Below are 21,006 nucleotides of genomic sequence, written 5' to 3'. Positions count from 1 at the left end.
GATTTTTTTTTTATTTTTTGGTTTTTTTGTAGTCCAAAATGGTTCTCATAGTTCTCAATTCTCAAGAAGTTCTCACATGATCCTGATCCTATATATATATATATATATATATATATATATAATATAAAGGTGTCAACTTATTCTAGACCTCAAAAACCCGTGGGCCTTGAGCCGTCCCTCTCTCTGCCCACCTTTTTAGGCTGGGCTTGGCCATCACCTTCGCCTTGGCCATAAAACTCGTTCTTGCCTCTATTAGAAGATACCCTTGTTTGACCTTAAAACCATCGCAGAAAACTGATTATGCTAGAATCTATTGCTAACCACCACAATCGATTTCTAGACTAAACTGGAGACCACCTTCACACAATCGCACCAGCGAACAATAGCTGAGATATTTAAGATGAATATTCGAACACAGTTTGTAGGAGATGGTTTTAATTTAAGAAAAAAAGGATGGTGGTTTTGGATAAGTAACTTTTATTATTATAAAGAGTTTGTTAACTCTAGACGATGGCGAATTGCTTTTGATGATGGTTGGAAAAGTTATGTTCTTCTAATGGATGTTGTAACAACTCGGATTTTTTTCGATTATAAAATATACCCATATTTCCTAACCCATTTTCGTTTTTGGGAAATTTAATCAATAAAATTATTAAATTAATTACATTATAGTTTTTTTTCTTTATTTATTATTTTACATTTGGATTATATATAAAAAAAACCCTTAACTCAAACCCAATAACAAAATCCGTAACCCGTATCCGTTTAACCATGAACCGTGACCCGTTTAGTTATCTTGAGCCACAATTGTCGATCTAAACTCGGAATTGAAATCTTGCTTTGATTATTCTTGCCATTCACGTCCTAACCGTCAACCCTAATTAAGAAACAAGATCTGGTATAATACGTATTGATTAAATTAACTAAACCGACCTAACCTAAAATCAAATATATATGCTAGGGTTGATCATAATTCAATTAAACTTGTCTGCATGTCACTGATATCAGCGCATACTAAACCCCTAGGTTTAATTGTATACTTCGGCCGCTAGCTCCTGTTCGTCGTCCTCCCATCGCCGCCACTGTTAATTCCAATGACCAGTAGTGTATCAACAATTCAGGTAATTAGTTATATCATTGGATTCTTCTAGATGCTTTAAACAATAACCCTAACTTTATTTCAATAAACAATGAACGGATTGATCGATTATGTTATCTAGGGTTTATATTCAAAACTGCGTGCTGGTGTGTGTGTGTTAACTCTCTTGGACGGCTAAGGTCGCGGGTGCGAGTCCCGGCCGGCCCCTTTTTTTTGGTGTTTTTTTTATTTTAATTGATTATTTAACTTATTCTAATGATTTATAATATATTATAATTAATATTACATATTAATTAAATATTATTTATTTAACACCGACAACATAAAGCTAAACGTTTCTTGTTAATGGATATCGTTACAAGTTTTCATGTGTGTATATATATATATATGTATGTATGTATGTATTTTAATAATAATAAACAACACTTATTTTATTAAAACTTAAATACCAATATCGATGATCCTCGTCATAAATTATCTCTATAATTTTTTTTCATATTATATATATATATATATATTGTTTGTTTTAAACAAAATTGTTATAAACGTATTTAACATGCTAAAATATGTTAATTATATATTTACAATCGAAGTTTCGTTAAGATTTCCAAAAAATATAAATTTTATGATAATCGTATATTTAAACGGTTATTATTATAATAGATCTCAACTTATATTTATTAAACTAATTATTTATAAGCTCGATTATACGACAAACAATGAATTTTTATAGTTAAATAATAACAATCATCCGTAGAGATCAATCGTTCAATCCATAACACACAAATCATAATTGTAACTCAAAGCACATCGAAATCTTAATTTCGTTGTACATATTATATCATTATAATTCACTTGTAATATCATTTAATTAGGATCCTTGTCGGTAGTTCTCGAAGAGCGTGATTATCGTTCTTGTCGTATTCATTCCCGTTTGGCTTAATCGATCTAGTGAGTTTTATCATTCCCCTATTTTACTCGATTTTCATAAATGTTTTGGGGACATATACATATATAATACTATATATACATATCTATATATACATATATATCAAAAAATAGCAAACGTGTAATTGTGTGTGATAAATCAGATCTACTTGTTATATGCTTATGTGTTATTGTATTGATTCGCTTGACATATCCCCATGTATTGGGTTCTCATTCATTTAACCACCGCCCGATTCGCTTGGCAACGGTCTTATTCTCATTATTTGCTCATATTTGATTTACCGGCGCCCGATTCGCTTGGCAATGGTTTAATCGACAACTTACTTGCTTATGGTTTGATTTCATTACTGCACTTATTACGTTTTGCTTATTTATTATATTAACATTATTTTGGTGTCAAAACTTGGTTGTAAACTCACTCAACATATTTGTTGACAAAAACTCCATTTTCTACGCATACGCAGGTTGCCTAAAGATTGAAGTTGGAAACGTAGACAAGACCTTAGGATATAATCAAGATAATCGTTATATGAACTCATATTTATGTATTTGAATTGTTTTGTATATTTGGATAATGTGTGTAATATTTATAAATAATTAATTAGATATTGTTATTTATATTTATAATAGTATCTTTGAGCTGTGAGCAATCGGATCACGCCCCGGCATTTCCGCCTTAGGTTGGGGTGTGACAGATTGGTATCAGAGCCGAAGGTTATAAGATAGGTCGTTAGAAATTGTCCTAGACATATGTTAGGAACCCTATACGTGCTTATCTGATTTGCCTTGTGTGCTATTTAATAAATTGTTTACAGCTTGCTTAGATTAATGATTTTATTGTATTTATCTTGTTTATTTGTTGCACGCACACACAAATTCCGAGGTTGTGCCTCAACTTTCAAAATATTTTTAAATCCTCTTAATTTTAGTAGATTACCTTTTATTGTGGGAAATTCCTTAAGAATTCCCGTGTTGTGTTTTGCTCTTTCACCTTGAAGCTTGACGGTATGACAAATCTCGTACAACCATAACTTCAAGTGGTACCCGAAATCGGCTAAACGGTTGCATAGTAAACATAACCGGCTAAACGGTTATACTTCCAAATTATATTTTTAAATTATTTTAAATGCCTAGTCGGGTGAAAATCCATGGAAATCCATGGGCACTCCAACTATTCATCTCATAAACCATTTTCAATTCAATTTTTTTGGTTGGAACGTATCGTCCGGGGTGGTTCCCGAGATACACCAACTGCTCATATTTGATTCGTTGATTTGATATTTATTTGAGTCGGTTAAATGCCATGTAACGCTCATGGTCCGAACAACTCCATTGATTCGATAAATCGTTAATTAGTTAGGTCAGTTAAATGCCATGTACACACTCATGGGCTGAACAACTCAATTGTTTATTACACGTTATTTGAATTGGGCCATCAAATTGCCATGGGACGCTCATGGGAAGCCAATTCACAAACTTATGTTGTTTTATTTAGTTGGGCCATTCAAATTGCCATGGAAAGCTCATGGGAGGTCAACTCGTTTGATATGCTTGGTTATTTTATTTTTGGAAAATTTATAAAACATTATTTACTTAAAATGCTTCAAACTCATATATATTATTTTAATTCTTGACTCGTTCTCGAGTCTTCACTAGTACTAATACATATACATTCGCATCCTCATTATTTTATATCAACTCATTCCCACAACTTACCCATCATTTCATTAAGATTTCATCCTTGGTCCTCGTAGAATATCTTCCCTAGAAATCATCGTAATCAACGTCGTTCGCCTACTTCTCGTGATTTCCATTTGACTGCTAGAATCGACAAGGAGTTTGCTATTACTAGAATCGACAAGGAGTTGTTGCTGTATCCCGCTAACTAAACGATCGTCAATCTCGACAAAACGAAAATACACCGAACAAGAAATCCTATACTAACTCATATCCGTTAAAATATTATTTAAATTATATCTTCTTAATTATATCCATACCCTAAAACTATAAATTTCTAAGTAAATTTAAATCCTTATCCTCAACTTTAAACAATAAATATTTTATTATCTCTTGTTTTCCTCAATATCATGATGGTTTTCATAACTTATTTTCCACTTTATAAATCTTTATTATTAAAATTCAATTATTGTAAATTTTATTATTATTAAAATAAATTATGTATTCTCTAAATTTAATTTCCATTTTAAATTAAAAATTTTCAATTAATTAATTTAACTTTTATTATTAAATTGACTTTTTGATTGAACATTCATCATAAATATTTCAACTCCCTACTTTAATTTTTATAAAATTTTGAACGTTTTAAATGATAAATTCATAGTTGTTAGAATAAGTCATGGTGGTTCATGCATTTCTAGCCTCGCATTTATCTTATTTTATTATATGCTTCACTTTAATTTAAAATTTGTTATTTCCTTAAATTTCCATTATCGATAATTCAATTTACATATTTCCAAATATTTATAACGATTTTGTGAAAAAGAAAAATCCACGAATTCCCAATTTAATCTAATTTAATATCTTCAATTACCTACTTTGTATTTTATTTAATTTTAAAGGTTTAATTGGAATAGCACTATCTCGGTGGTTCGGGAATATCCGTTTCCTAATCTAATCTATTAACGATGTACATTTTCGCATTATCATTAATATTTAAATTATTAACTATTATAATATTTTAGAATATCTTAATCAAATTAATCTAAATCTCAAATCACCAACTTGAAAAGCTATGACCTTATATTAACTTCTCTTTAAACTCATAAGTACTTAAATTAACCAAACTTGACTCACCAAAATTTTCGTTAACAATGTTTAACCTTATATTCTCGATCCTAAGAACTTTATTCCTAAATAATACGATATTTAAAGAATCCGCATGCCATTAACTATTTGTTATAAATTAAACCTTTGCGCAATTCATCCCCTGAATAAAATTCCTTTATCAAAGATTAATCAATTAGGATCTTGTATCTCCATCTCATTTCCTTAATCTCGATTATGACAATAACATCTGTTTCACCAAATCTATTTTCTTCAATTTACAAAATTTAATTTTAAAAGCAAAAGAGATTTTTGAAATCTTACGGCTTTATTAATTCAACTAGAACATTTATTAATTATCAATTGAAATTATATTTAAAATTATCAAGACAATTGTTTTCTCTTAAAAATTTTATTTCAAAACCTTTGTTTCTTACAAAATGATGATTTTAAATGTTTTATAACCCACATGATGAAACGAATTATGCGTATCATCCGACAATAAGAGTAATTATGGATGCATACATAATTATCCGAGTCCTCGTATGAAAATCATAATACGTACAATTATGTGTCATGATTTAGAACCAAAGATAGTTTGAGTAACGGTACAAATGTTGAGATGATAAGGACATGGTGGATACTACATTCTATATGTAAGTGCCCTTATCGGATTGCCATTCGAAGCGTTGCTTCGGTTATTATAAGTTCTATGTTATGATATTTTTATTAAAAAGCTTAATTGTTTTCAAAACGATGATGTTGTGGTTTTCCTTAATTTCGGGACGAAATTTCCTAAAGTAGGGGAGACTGTAATAACTCGGATTTTTTCAATTATAAAATATACCCATATTTCCTAACCCATTTTTGTTTTCGGGAAATTTAATCAATAAAATTATTAAATTAATTACATTATAGTTTTTCTTTTTCTTTATTTATTATTTTATATTTGGATTATATATAAAAATAACCCTTAACCCAAACCCAATAACAAATCCGTAACCCGTATCCGTTTAACCATGAACCGTGACCCGTTTAGTTATCTTGAGCCACAATTGTCGATCTAAACTAAGAATTGAAATCTTTCTTTGATTATTCTTGCCATTCACGTCCTAACCGTCAACCCTAATTAAGAAACAAGATCTGGTATAATACGTATTGATTAAATTAACTAAACCGACCTAACCTAAAATCAAATATATATGCTAGGGTTGATCATAATTCAATTAAACTTGTCTGCATGTCCTTGATATCAGCGCTGTGACATTTGTCAATTTCAAGTTATTTTATAGTTGTATAGTTAATGTAAACCCGACCCATTTTGTATCCCGAACCTTTTGATATTATCAAAATGATGAATTTTATGTTACATATTTGTTTTATAGTTGTTGGATCTAGAAAAAACACCTTCTTCGGTTCTTAAAATGCCCCGAAAACGCTCAAAATGAACTCCATGGACTAAAACTACCAAAATGGAGACTTAAAGGATCCATTTGTAGTTTGTGCTTTCTTGGGTCTATAACCAACCCATTTTCATGCAACACCGTTTATGAAAGACCCATCAACTTACCCTATATATACACACCCATCTTCTTCATTTGTGCTTGCTCATTTCCTCATTTCTCTCTCAAATTCTTATTGTTCTTCATAAGCTAATCTTTCATTTTAACTAACTTCTCAATACTTAAAGCTTGAGGTTACAACATATATATAATATACACTCCTTGTTTACCTTCGGTCTTTCATTTCTCCGGTCTCGGCCGGTTGAAATGTCGGGCTAGTAAGGCAAGGTTACATGGAGGAATTTGTAGTCCTTGTTTATAATTTAACAAATCTAACCATATAACTTGTTATACTTTCTTAACTTCTGCATATTTTAGTTTATTGTTCATATTTGTCAAGTTCCATGGTATTGGGTATGTGGTGACTAGCCTCGGTTTCATCCCGAGTTGAGAACCGAACTTTTGTTTAAAAGCTTTATTGTTATCTTTTTGAATGTAAAACTTGATTATTATTATTTATAAGTTATTTAACAAGTTCCATGGTAATTGGGTATGTGGTAACCATCCTCGGGCTTATTCCGAGTCAAGGACCGAACCCAAAAAACCGAACTAAACCGAGTTCACTCGCTTAAGACACATAAGTGTGTTTTTAGCCACCAAAACTCATATTTTTCTTCAAGATTATATTTTAAATCAATTTTAGTTAATTTCTAAACATACTTGGCATGTCGGTAACCAACTTGATCTTATAACAAGTTCGGACCGATAAAGTCGTATACTCGCTTAACGAACGTTAAGGTTCTTCACAATAGTACTACATACTTTGTTAAGTCTATTTTGATTTTTATGGAGTTATCTCATAATATTTATTATTTTGGGAAGTTAACTTTAAGCTTGGGCAATTATCAAGTCTCGAACCGACAAACCCGAACACTCGTTTAAACCTCGTTTTGATATTCTTATAACCAAGGGTTTTGCAATAGTGCATTTTAACCCACATTATTACTTAACATAGGTTGAGTAAAAAAAAAGAAAAAAATGAATAGAATACCGAGACCCGGTTTCGAGTAAACTTATTTTACAAAACTCGTTTCTTTAATTTCTCAAATATTTACATTTTAAATCCTAAACTTTATTTATTTACTTTATTTGTCATGTATTTTATTTTAAACCCTTCCAAGACTACCTACTAACACAAGACCCGTTAATTTAGGCCTTGCTCGTTAAACCAATCTCTCCGATTATTCACGACACTATCTTTCAAGTTACTTGTTAATGTGAGTACCTTTTCATCCCCCGTTTTCCATCTTTCGTTTTGGGGGTGGCATTGCATACTTATTCAAATTCAAATGATTTATACTTGAGTCTTAAACCACAACACTTATTGTATATGTTTACTTAAATAAATGCTCGATTTGGTGTTATATACTTTACATGATTATGTGCAAATTCTTGAATGCTAAGGCGGGCAGCCTCATCAAAGTATGATCATACGTTAATTCCGAGTATATATGGTATCCACATATAGAAAGGCGTTGTCAATGTATTCTTATTGACGATTTCATTATTGTCGTCAATGTATTTTTATTGACGGTTTTATTATCTAAATTGTTGCTATTATTTATTGTTTTCGTATACTAGTTGTGGATTTCATACTATATACTTATTGTCCAAAACTATAAAAATTGCTAACCAACCTTTGTGTTGACAAACTCTATTTTATGCAATGTTACAGGTTTGATGTTAGCTTGATTGGATTACTTGAAGAAACTTATCATCTTGGCTTTAGGATATTAGAAAATGAAAGAACCATTCGCTTGGCAATGGTTTAATCGACAACTTACTTGCTTATGGTTTGATTTCATTACCGCACTTATTACGTTTTGCTTATTTATTATATTAACATTATTTTGGTGTCAAAACTTAGTGGTAAACTCACTCAACATATTTGTTGACAAAAACTCCATTTTCTACGCATACGCAGGTTGCCTGAAGATTGAAGTTGGAAACATAGACAAGACCTTAGGATATAATCAAGATAATCGTTATATGAACTCATATTTGTGTACTTGAATTGTTTTGTATATTTGGATAATGTGTGTAATATTTGTAAATAATTAATTAGATATTGTCATTTATATTTATGATAGTATCTTTAAGCTGTGAGCAATCGAATCACGCCCCGGCATTTCCGCCTTAGGTTGGGGTGTGACAGATGAGAAATACGTGGTCATTTAAAAACATATCTTGGAGAGAGTTGCGTAATTTTTCTTTCTAAATGTTTTGTTTGTTGTGTTGTTCACCCTAACTTCTTTCTTATTTAATGAAGCTTGCCGATCCAAAAAAAAACTTGTTTTCAATTTTTTAGTTTTTAGTTTGCTTAGAGCATCCCAATAGTCCTTTGACGCTTCATAAAAACACCATTTTTTAAAAACATCAAAAAATTATTAAATTCCAAAAATCTTGTCCATATTAAGGGTATGTTTGGGATTGCTTATTTATATGAAAAATGACTTTTTGTTAAAAGGACTTATTAACTTATGAATTTTTTAAAAAAAGTTTAAAAAAAATGTTTAGATTAGCTTATGTATTGGGGAAAAACCAAAATGACTAAAAAAGGACACTCTTTTTTAAAATGAGTGTAATGGGTTTTGAGGGTTAAAGGAGTGTAATAGGTAAATCAAACACATTAAGTTAATATAAGTTATATATTCCTAACTTTTCAAAACCCCTTTATTTTGTCTTCTCCATAAGTTGAAATCCATAAGATCTTATGGTTTGCCAAACAACTTATATTACCTTATTAACTTTTCAAAAAAGTTGATAAGTTAAAAGAAAATAAGAAATCCCAAACACCCCCAAAATCTAACTAATATATTAAAGCAACATAATTTTGTTCACATGTCCTTCACCTAAGTTGTCCACATAGGCTTCCATGTCATCAACCTTCCATAAATCTATTTTCCATATATTCACAATAAAATTTTAATCAATGATATTGACTTTTATATTTTTGTAACTTATTAATGCAATTATGATATTAGTTATTCTAATTATTGTTAGAATTATAAAACTTATTAAATTTACTAGGTTTAAATTATTCATTGTGTATTCTTTAAAAGGCACATGCTTCGTTCAAAAATCATACCGCTCCCCATCGTTTGTAACCAGAGTCTTCGCCTCATATATAACCGGTTCTTCATGATTTGTCGGTTTCATAATCTAAACAACATCAAATATGTACATCGTTTGCAATTATCAGGTATGATTTATATTTTAGTGTTTGATCGATTTTTGTAAAGAACAACATCAACTTGATTCACTGTTATTGGATTTAGGGCTTAACTGCATGATTTTTTATACTAACGATTAATAGATTTAATATTTAATCTATTTCTATTAATCTATTTATGTTTTAATCTATTTAGGGTTTAAAGGTATGATTTTTTTAAATTATCGGTTAATCGATATGATTTTTAATATGTTTGTTACTTAAAATTATGTTTATATATTGTGATTTTTTGTTCCTAATACGCCTTTTTCCAAGTTTCACTAATATTAATTTATTTTTATGACCTATCAATTTAAAATTTGAAAATCTTATTATATATGAATAGGAACTTAACTGCTATAATAATTAAAATATTAGTTTATTATATTTAACACATTCCTTTATTTGGTATAATATTAGTCAAACAATAGTAATTGATTTAGCGAGCATCTAATCTAACTAATATATTAAAACAACATAATTTTGTCCACATGTCTTTCACCTAGGTTGTTCACATAGGCTTTCATGTCAATAACGTTCCATAAATCTAATTTCCACATATTCACAATAAAATTTTAATAAATGATATTGACTTTATATTTTTGTAACTTATTAATGTAATTATGATATTAATTATTCTAATTATTGTTAAAATTAAAAAACTTATTAAATTTTCTAGGTTTAAATTGTTCATTGTTTCTTCTTTAAAAGGCACATGCTTCGTTCAAAAATTATAACGCTCTCCATCGTTTGTAACCAGATTCTTCGCCTCATCTATAACCGACATTTTTTGTTTCAAAAGGTTTTTAAACGAAAACTCTACACAAGTGAAAATATAAGTTTAAACCTGGTATGCATTTGTAAGCTTAGTTTTCAAATAATATTACAAAATCTGTTACTAATGTGTTTTTTTATTTTTTCTAGGTATAATGGTTCATTTATGTTATATTATTTCTTATTTACTAAATTATTTATTTATAAAGTATTTTCTTTTTGTGTTATAGACATAGTTTAACATCTTTTGTAATATCTGCTGGTAAAAACTTATGTCAAATATTTGTGTTGGTTGAATATATATTTTTACATTTTATATTGTTTTTTGATATGTTTTCCACTCGTATGTAACAAGGGTTATTATTCTAATATAAACTAAACCGGTGATATGTTACAAGTAACAAAAAAAAAAAAAAAAAAAAAAAAACCTTATTCTTCTGAATGCTCTAAGTTTACTGAGAGTTCGATTTTCGTCACTAAGCAGAGACAATTTTGGCGCGTATAAATTGCTTTCGGTAGTCTCTATATTACATGAATAAATTCATCCTTCCACTCTCTGAAAACACTATCTTTATTAATGGAAGATTCATCTCTTCACTTATGGAATCCCCTAATTCTCTTCGTTTTCTTTCAACTTCTCTTCTTCCAGAACAACAAGAACTTGATCCATCTTCACGCATCATTCAAGAAAAAGATTATCTTAAAAAATCCCCAAATGGTGGGTTACGCATACTCGACCTAATTGACCAAGGGTTACTCGAACCAGACGGTAAATTATACAACCAATTGCTTAACAAATGCTCCCAATTGGCCAAGATTCACGAAGGCAAGATGGTGCATACCCATGTCATGAATTCAAGGTTTAGCCATTATATGGTGATTCAGAACACTGCGGTTAACATGTACGCCAAATGTGGATGTTTGGTCGATGCACGCCAGGTGTTTGATGAAATGCCTGTGAAGGATATGGTGACGTGGACGGCTATGATTACTGGGTATTCGCAGAATGATGAGCCGGAAGAAGCGCTTGTGATGTTTCCGGAAATGCTTAGAGTTGGGTTGAAGCCGAATCATTTTACGTTTGCGAGTCTTTTGAAGGCTGCTGGTGCGAGAACGGATGGACGAGAAGGCGAGCAGATTCATGGGTATTGTTTGAAGTACAGGTATGATTCGAATGTTTATGTCGGTAGTGCGCTGGTGGAGTTGTATTGTAGGTATGAAAGGATGAAAGAAGCACATTTTGTGTTTGATGGTTTGGTGGACAAAAATGAGGTTTCTTGGAATTCGTTGATTGCTGCACACGCGAGGAAGAGTGAAGGAGATAAAGCTCTAAAATTGTTTCAAAAGATGCAGAGACACGGTTATAAACCGACCCATTTCACTTATTCGAGTATTTTCAGTGCGTGTGCGAGCACGGGGTCGTTAGAACAAGGAAAGTGGATGCATGGGCACATGGTTAAGTCCGGACATAAACTTATTGCCTTCATTGGGAACACGCTTCTTGACATGTACGCAAAATCAGGCAGTTTTGATGATGCTATACGTGTATTTAACCGACTTGTTAAACCAGATGTTGTTCCATGGAACTCGATGTTGACTGCATATGCACAGCACGGGTTAGGAGTCAAAACCTTAGAACATTTTGAGAAAATGAAGAAAACCGGGATTGAACCGAATGCGGTTACTTTTCTATGTGTTTTAACCGCTTGCAGCCATGGTGGACTCTTGGACAAAGGTCAATATTACTTTGACTTAATGAAAAAGTCAAACATTGAACCGGATGTGTCTCATTATGTAACTATGGTTGACTTACTCGGCCGAGCCGGTCAACTAGATCGCGCGCTAAATTTTATTAAAAATTTACCGATCGAACCAACTTCAGCCATATGGGGTGCGTTACTCGGTGCTTGCAGGATGCATAAAAACATGGAATTAGGTGCTTATGCTGCTGAACGTGTGTTTGAGCTTGACCCGTTCGACTCTGCGCCCCACATTTTATTATACAACATATACGCTTCTGCTGGTAAATGGGCCGAAGCTTCAAAAGTTAGAAAGTTTATGAAAGAAATTGGTGTAAAGAAAGAACCCGCGTGCAGTTGGGTTGATATTGAAAACTCTGTGCATATGTTTGTGGCAAATGACCAAAATCACCCTATGCAGAATGAGATTAGTGAAAAGTGGGGGGAGATTAGTGAAAAGATTAAGGAAATTGGGTATGTGCCCGACACGAGTCATGTTTTGTTGTATGTTGATGAACAAGAAAGAGAAGTGAAGTTACAATATCATAGTGAGAAACTTGCTTTGGCTTTTGCACTTTTAAAGACGCCACCGGGGTCCACTATTAGGATTAAGAAGAATATAAGGGTTTGTGGCGATTGTCATTCGGCTTTCAAGTTTGCTTCGGTTGTGGTCGCGAGAGAGATTGTTTTAAGAGATACAAATCGGTTTCATCATTTTCATGGTGGGTCTTGTTCTTGTGGTGATTATTGGTAGGCTTTTGAAATCAAGGTGAAGTTATAAGTATGCCTAGTTTAAGAATCATTACTCATTATTATATGCATAAAACAGAATGCCTTGATTGCTTTATTCTACTAGAAACGCAAGTTTACTACAATTCTAATACTATTTTTGAAGTTTATTTATTTTTGTTTTGGTAAGTTTTCGACTTTTCAAAATCGTCACAAATTCACAATCGCGCACCACCATAGTTGCATGCATCTACCACAATCTAGTATCCTCATCTTCATCCACCACCACTCATCTCATTTGCACACCACCATCTTCATCCAGCCCTGTTTCCAGATTAGCTTATTTCTTATTGCACAACATGGGTAGTCGAAAATATGAGGAATCAGATCTTGGTGGTGTTCTTGCTCTCGTCTGAAACTCGAAACAACCATCTGAAACTTTAAACTTCAAACCCAAATGAAGGAGTTGAATATTCCAGCAATTAGAAGTTACAGAAATTTGGATTTGGATATCAGGTTCAGTTAAGACTACAACCTCCATTAATTTAGATCCAAAATTAGTTTCAGTTTGGTGAAATGCCCAAATATTCTGATTTGACCCATTCAAAGAAAAATTCTGTTGACAAGATTCTAAGTTTCAAACCACAATAAATGTGATTTAAATTGTCAAATTATATGTTGGTCAAATGTGAGATTTGTCATTTACTTTCGGTTTACATGTTAACACCATTTACTTTATGAAATTAAGCAAATGGCAAATTTTTATTTAAATAAAGGTCAGCACCTAAAGATGAATTCGTTAAGTTGCCAATGAGTTATAGGTTTGATCTGTAGGCTATACTCCAAGAAGTTAACAAACATAGAATGATTTGAAAAGATGATAAACAACCACAATACTAGAAGAAGGATATAATTAAACACACCATGTATATTACAATAAGACATATCTATACACAAGAATTAAAAGAGCAATACATTAACCAACAATTATATGCAAGACATAACTTATGGAGAGAATATCTCCATCTTTGACTAGCCATGATTCATGAGATTGTATTGATTATTATCCTTGATAGAGATCACATATATCACATGCAATATGATCTAGGGGTGTGCAAAGCTTGAAACCAGACCCGACCCGGGTGAAGACCGACCCGACCCGAAGACCAATCTTTAAAAATAACAGGAACCGAAGACCGGACCTTATCTTGCGGGCCGGGTTTTGGTTTTTCATGTATTCGGTTTTTCTGTGTGATGCAAATGACTGAACCCGATTAATATTTCAATTCAATGTCGTTTTGTTTGATCTTGGATGGCAATAATTCATCAACTGAACATGATATGCTTCTTCAAATTATTCAATTCAACATCAAACAGTAGATCTATTGTTCTTCGTCATTACCAGGTATAATTATTTATAACATTATTATTTCATTTACATAAATCTATTAAATTCATCATCACGATTTTTGTCTTTTTGGCACATTTAGGTCCGGCCTGAAACGAAGAACCGGCTCGTAAAAACCCGAACCTGGACCGCCCCTAAAACTGATTAATGTTCGGTCTTTAATATCAGGGGCAATCGGTTTCGGGTTGGGTTCATTGAAAACCGACTAAAACCGATTAAAACTTTGATATATCACTATTTTAGCCCCGATCCCCTATATGAAGAACATCGTTTTAGGAGTCGGTTTCGAATGAGTAGACAACTATTGATGTGTTTATCAAATGATTTGTCGGATCAGTATCTTTTTTTCCAATAAAGATTAGATGCATGAGGTAGACCCGGTTTCACGACTATGCAAAAATGTACAGCTGCTATCGTCAACTAGCGTATGGAATTTCGTTAGGCGCAGTGGATGAATACCTAGAAATGTCTGAAAAAGTTGCACGAGATTCACTTCATATTTTCTATCAAGGTATACATATACACATATAGGTTTTGTTTAGTTATATTGTTCGACGGTTTACTTGAAATGTTTATACATAGGGATCATATCGATTTACTCACAGAGATATTTGCGCAACCCAACTTTGTATGATATCCAACGCATACACGAGGTGTACGGTGAAAAACATGGTTTCCCCGGAATGCTCGGTAGCATCGACTGTACACATGTATGTTGGATGGGATATTTTTCCTACGGCCTGGCAAGGTTAGTTCCACCGGGATGATCACCCTGGCCCCAGCATTATACTTAGCGATGACCTCCCAAGATCTTTGGTGGCATGCATTTTTTGGTGTTGCCTGGTCAAATAGCGACATAAATGTTATCGAATAGTAACCGATATTCAATGACATTATTGTCAGGGTTGAGCCAGCTCAATCGGTTTATGCGAATGGGGTACAATTCAAGCATGGCTACTACCTGATTGATGGCATTTACAACGAATGGTCGACACTTGTTCAAGTTTATGCATCTCCGGTAGAAGACAAACTGAAATACTTCACAAAGAAGCAATAATCGACATGAAAAGGTTCAGAGTCCTACAGAAAAATTTTCATTTGATTTCAAGACCACTACGGATTTGGTCAAGGGAGAAATTACTTGATGTCGTTTACATTTGTATAATTCTTCATAACATGGTTCTTGAGGACCAAGGTAGGCTATTAGTCAAAACTACCAAATTGACGTCCCACGACCCAAATTGACATTCATCGATGATGAAAAATTCCAAAACGTCATATATATCATGAACCGCGAGGTCCACTGTAACACCCCGGCCCCGGATGGGCTGACGTATCACAATAAACATGGTTTCTAAACAAAAGACATAATTTTATTTATTTACTCGTCAAGGTATAATATATTAAACAAAACAACTTAACGCTGGTTTACAAACTAGCACGGTTAAAAGATATTTTATTGTAGTCCTGATGTTTTATTCTTTTCTCTTAATCCCGCCCAAAGTAACCTGCGGTCCTGTATACAAAAATATCAATAACGGAATGCGCCGAATGCTCAGTACGGAATAATAGGCTCAAAACATTTAATGATTTAATGAAACATAATTTAGATTGAACTTACGGTAGATGATACTATACAAAGTAATCTTATTATATAAATCAAATCGTATCATATGGATATACCCATGAGCGAACATAAAACGTGACAACACACAGGTAGCTACTCCTGCATATTTATCACATGAGATGACGAGTTGGCATACCCGTTATCCATCTCCTTAATATTAATCCTAGGATCGATCCATACGCCTCCTAATAGCCATATGTACCACACTTGTACTTAAGAGACGCCGTGAACTGATCTCACCGTCACGGGTGGTGCACATGTTGTCGATGCCGCAACAACACGCTCGTGGGACACTCCACGAGAAGCGATGCTCATGGTATCAGAATACAGATGATCTTATTCACATAACTCATAGCAATTATATTAATGTAACATATATCGAAATATGCGATGATAAGTATAATTAAATATAATATTATTGCATGATTTGAAAGCTAAATCCAATGTTGTAATCAGAATTGGACATTCAAGGAATTAATAATCCAAAGACGTGAGAAGTTTTAAAATATATATGAACTCAATGGGTTTATGATATGAAAGCAATGAAGAGTGATGTGTAAGAATCCGTACCTTTAATGCTTCAAAGTAATAAAAACTTGTTCATGGGCATTCTAGTAATCTACATATGAGTTATATACAAGTTAGAACTATGTTTATTGGATTTAAAGTATGTATTTACTGCTTTATACATTCAATTTTTAACGTTAGTGATATCATATAATTTAAAATTCATCGTTATAATGGTATATATAACAAATATTTTAGATTTGTTGCTTATGACATCATAATATAAAAATCACGGGATTTATTTGTTCGTAAGTGGTATTATTAGTAGATAATAAAAATAATAATTTACATTATTTATGATCAAAACCAGTAAAATGGGTTTATAATAATCTTTTTATGAAATAATCTATAAATAAACAAAGATGGCATATAAGAATTATTTTCAAGTTCATGTTATTGATGTTCATGCTTAAAAGTTTTTATATTATTATATTATTATTTACTGAAAGTGAACAAGCATAAGTTTAAAAGATTTACACTACCTATATTTTATTACCATTCCCCTTTTTCTAAAATTATGCATATTATATTGTATTTTAATAACATAAGAATTTAGACTTCAATGGATAATTTACTCCATAGGCTTAATTATATTAACTTATATAGCTTGCATGATTCATGGTTTTAAGAAAATAAAAAAAATAAAAGGGAGTTCAACGAATGAGTTTCGAACCCCTTACCTAGTGTTAAATATATATATTTTTTACCAATTTATACAAGCTTAGAATTTTTTAAGTGATAAAATGGTAAGATAATAAAGTTACCTAGCCTTAATCCTTCTTCTTCAATAGCTTGCCGGACAAAAGTCTAGGTTGGCCGGAAAAACCTTTGAGTTCTATGAGAGGTTTCTGAATCATTACAACGTGACCAAACATTACTTAACAAGTTAAGATAGGTAAAGATGGTAGTGGGTTATCTTGTTGGCGTTAGTTTGCTTTTGGCTCAACGAAGATCGCAACGTCAAAGTCGAAAATACTTTTATGTATGATGGTGAAAGCTTTACAACCCAACTCTTTTATATTACTCGTTTTTTGGTGGAGATGGATAGATGGTAAACAGGGTATGGTTTTGAGTTTATATCAGTTTACCGGTCAACGTCGGTTCCGTTGTGATGTCGGCGCGGTGGTTTAGAGGTTGGAGGTTGGCTATGGAGTGGAGATGGTATATGAAGAGGTATGTACCCGCCTCAACACCGAGCGAGGCGGGTCAACCCACAAGATATACACAAGAGGCTTGAAATCAAGATATTATGAAGGCACAAAGCCAAAACCTATGCGCATGGCGCATATCACATATGCTCACGCATATCACATATGCTCAGGCATCACATGCTCAGGCATCACATATGCTCACGCATCACATATGCTCACGCATATCACATCTGCGCGTGGCGCATCCGCGCGTGGCGCATATCACATGCTTGTGCATATCACATCTGCGCACGAAACATCTGCGCGTGAGAATAAAGAGAAGACCTCGCGCATCCTCAGGATAGGCGCATATCACACATGCACATAATCAACCTCGTCCTTATCCAAATCAGGATTAGGGCAACCTTGATTGTGCACGTCAGACAACCTTCCAGAAGGTATCTTTTTAAGGAATAAGAATATGCTGATGTTGACAGCTGCCAATGAAAGGTGGACAACTCAGCAAAACCCATGTGCTACCACGTGATTATAACCAATGAAAAAGCACCAGGTGTCCCAAAGGACACGTGGCGCAAAGCAATTGGAAGAGGCCAACAAAGCCCTAATTGGGTCTGAGCCCAATCATTGGAAACCCTAGCACTATAAATACCACATCAACTCCACAAGGAGAGGAGATCGAATCACATCCAATTACAGAGTATTCAGCTATTAAGCAATACTCTCCAAATTTCCTTACTCTCATATTATTATCTTCTCCTACAAACACTTATTCTCACACCGGAGGGTTACCCCAAAGAGGACCCCTCTGTCCCTTTCTGAGGGGTAAGTTGACGGTGCTGTTCATTTTGTAGGTGGAAGAACCCAGATCCCAGAGATCCATCGGTGAAAAAGCATAATCACACCCGAGGAAAGTAGATCGTCTACCAGTGAGCCGATCCACGTTTCTTCATTGGCGCCATCACCTGTTACAACGGCAACAAGATCTCATCAGATCTATAAAAAAAAAAATTTTCACCATGGTTTCTGGCGTTCGTAACGTTGATCAAGTTCTGGAGGATATTGAACGTGAGGATGTTAATGAGGGACGGCAGTTTCTGAGGGTGCCGCGTGATTCTACGCGCACCACCAGTAACCGTCCCTTCATCACAACTCCTCATGGCCAGACTGAAACTCCTCCAGACGATCTCACGTTACAAAATCTGGCCGGCGCGAAACAAAAAGGACCAATGGGTCCAGAAGATGAAACAAATGACCCTAAAGAATGGCTCATAAACGAGCAACGACGTCTAATGGACAAGTACAATGAGCTGGTCAAACACAAAAAGTCAGCCGACTTAACACAAAGGCTAGCGTTTGACAAGCAAAACGTTCATGGAACAAAAAGGGCGCGCGCGCCGGAAGAGGGTCATTCTGTTCACACTGCACACACTGAGTTTAGTGATGAAGAAGTGCACAGCATGAGGAAGACGCGAGATACTCATGCAGGAGGCTCACAGCTCCGCGCGCACTTGAACATGGCGCCTGGAGCCAGAGCCGATCTGGATCTGCACATACCGTACAGCCCACCAGTTAGAGGGCAAGTGGACGTAACCACACCGTACAGACCAGCCATCTTGGTGAAACATTCAAAGTTCACTGAGCGCATCGCGAAGGCTCCCATCCAGCACAAAACCAAGATGCCAAGTGGTTTGGGCAAATATGACGGCACAACAGATCCAGACGATTTCTTACAAGGTTTTTACAACACTGGAAACCTAGAAAGCTGGACGATGCCAACATGGTGTCACATGTTTGCTCGCTGCCTCACGGGCGCGGCGCGTGTCTGGTTCAAGAGCTTGCCGACTGGGCAAATCGATGGGTTCGAGGAACTATTGGAAAAGTTCCAAGCCCACTTCGTACAGCAGCGCAGACACACGCGCGACCCTGATGACATCATGCACTGCGTGCGCAGGAATGATGAAACGATTGAAGACTACATAACACGTTTCAATCAGGAGTCTCTGGCAATCGGAGGTATCACTGAGCAACTCTTGCGCGTGGCCTTATACAAGGCGCGCGCAGTGATTAACTCCGCAGAGCTCTCGTAAGCAGAGATGGCATGCCAACCACTTGGGCCAAACTAATGGAAGCATCGCGAGTCTTCGCGAGAAATGAAAAACAAATTGCCCAAGATAGGGCAAGAGAAAGAGCGCATCAAGCTGAGACACCGCGCAGCAACGAAAGGAGGGGCAAACAGAACTCTGTATGGTCCAGGTTGCAACCAACCAGTTTTACTTCCGCAGAAAAGCAGGCGCAACCAAGCTCACCCCAGCCCCAAAAAGATGTTCGTAATCGCGGGGAGGGTGACAAGAGGGAGGGCGGCAGAGATCCTAACAGACCTCTGCCAAGAATATGGACTCCTCTCACTAAAACGCCTTCACAGGTGTTAAGCACTGAGAATGTCCAGTTCAAAAGCCCCAAGCCACTACACTACAAGGGACCATCAGACAGTGGCAAGTACTGTGAGTTTCACAAGTCCACAGGACACAACACTGATGCATGCCACCACTTGAAGGATGCAATTGAAAAAGATGTGAAATCAGGCAAGCTGGCTCACCTGGTAAAAAACTCAAGACCAGAAAATGAACAATCAGAAGGAGCCTCAGCCAGCAAAAAGTACAAAAGAATCTGTGTAGCCGAGGGAGGAAGGCAAGGGCAAATATCAAGAAAGAGAAGCGCGCAAATCCAAGGAGATTGGCGCGAGCAACAAGTCATCTTCCCAAGAATCAGGGGAGGCCCTTCCATCAGCAGTCCTCTTGTCATCACTACACACATTGCTCATTATGAAGTGTCAAAAGTCCTGGTGGACACTGGCAGCGAATCAGACATCATGTATGAGCAATGTTTCAGGAAACTGGATCCGGCAGACCAAGCAAGGCTTGAAATTGTGAATGCACCAATCTCTGGTGTTTCAAATGAAATCATTCATCCCCTAGGTCAAATACAATTTGAGCTAACTATGGGGGATGAGAAACACAAGCGAGCCGAAGTTGTCAACTTCTTGGTCTTGCCCACCACTTCATGCCACAATATGATCTTGGGTAGGGGAACGATTGCCCAATTCAACGCCATACCGTCGCCAGCGCACGGCGCGTTGGGGTTCCCAACACCAACAGGTGTAACATTTGTATACCGAGATCATTTGTGTGCAGTGACAAGTACTCCGCGGGAAGGGAGAATGAAACTTCCAATGGCAGACAACGCGCCAGAGGAATGGATTCTCAACCCAAAATTCCCGGAGCAGACAATCACAATTGGCGCTACGATATCAGACGACACGAGGTTGAGAATGAAAAGATTGCTCACAGCATATATGTCGGTCTTCGCGTGGCAACACTCTGATATGACTGGGGTTCCGCTAGACCTGG

At 34.8% G+C, this 21,006-nt stretch overlaps 1 protein-coding gene and 1 pseudogene across 1 annotated transcript; both read left to right on the top strand.

Annotated features, from left to right (window-relative positions):
* Positions 1-10,909: 10,909 nt before the first annotated feature.
* Positions 10,910-12,890, top strand: LOC143545610 (pentatricopeptide repeat-containing protein At3g24000, mitochondrial pseudogene; annotated as a pseudogene).
* Positions 12,891-14,653: 1,763 nt separating this feature from the next.
* On the top strand, positions 14,654-15,311 carry LOC143545624 (uncharacterized). Its single transcript, XM_077037474.1, has 3 exons — positions 14,654-14,765; positions 14,837-15,002; positions 15,158-15,311. Exons 1-3 carry the CDS (start codon positions 14,654-14,656, stop codon positions 15,309-15,311), a joined length of 432 nt encoding a protein of 143 aa, XP_076893589.1.
* The last annotated feature ends 5,695 nt before the right edge of the window (positions 15,312-21,006 follow it).

This window comes from Bidens hawaiensis, unplaced genomic scaffold (assembly GCF_021521415.1).
Source record: "Bidens hawaiensis isolate Kalapana, Puna unplaced genomic scaffold, B.hawaiensis_p1.1 tig00013987_1, whole genome shotgun sequence".
Lineage (NCBI taxonomy): Eukaryota > Viridiplantae > Streptophyta > Magnoliopsida > Asterales > Asteraceae > Bidens > Bidens hawaiensis.
This window is presented reverse-complemented; position numbering and strand designations above follow the sequence as displayed.

Coding starts and splice junctions, on each gene's coding strand:
- LOC143545624 (XM_077037474.1), top strand. CDS start 14,654: ATGTACAGCTGCTATCGTCAACTAGCGTATGGAATTTCGTTAGGCGCA. Junction 14,766..14,836: donor ACTTCATATTTTCTATCAAG/GTATACATATAC, acceptor GTTTATACATAG/GGATCATATCGATTTACTCA. Junction 15,003..15,157: donor TTTTCCTACGGCCTGGCAAG/GTTAGTTCCACC, acceptor CATTATTGTCAG/GGTTGAGCCAGCTCAATCGG.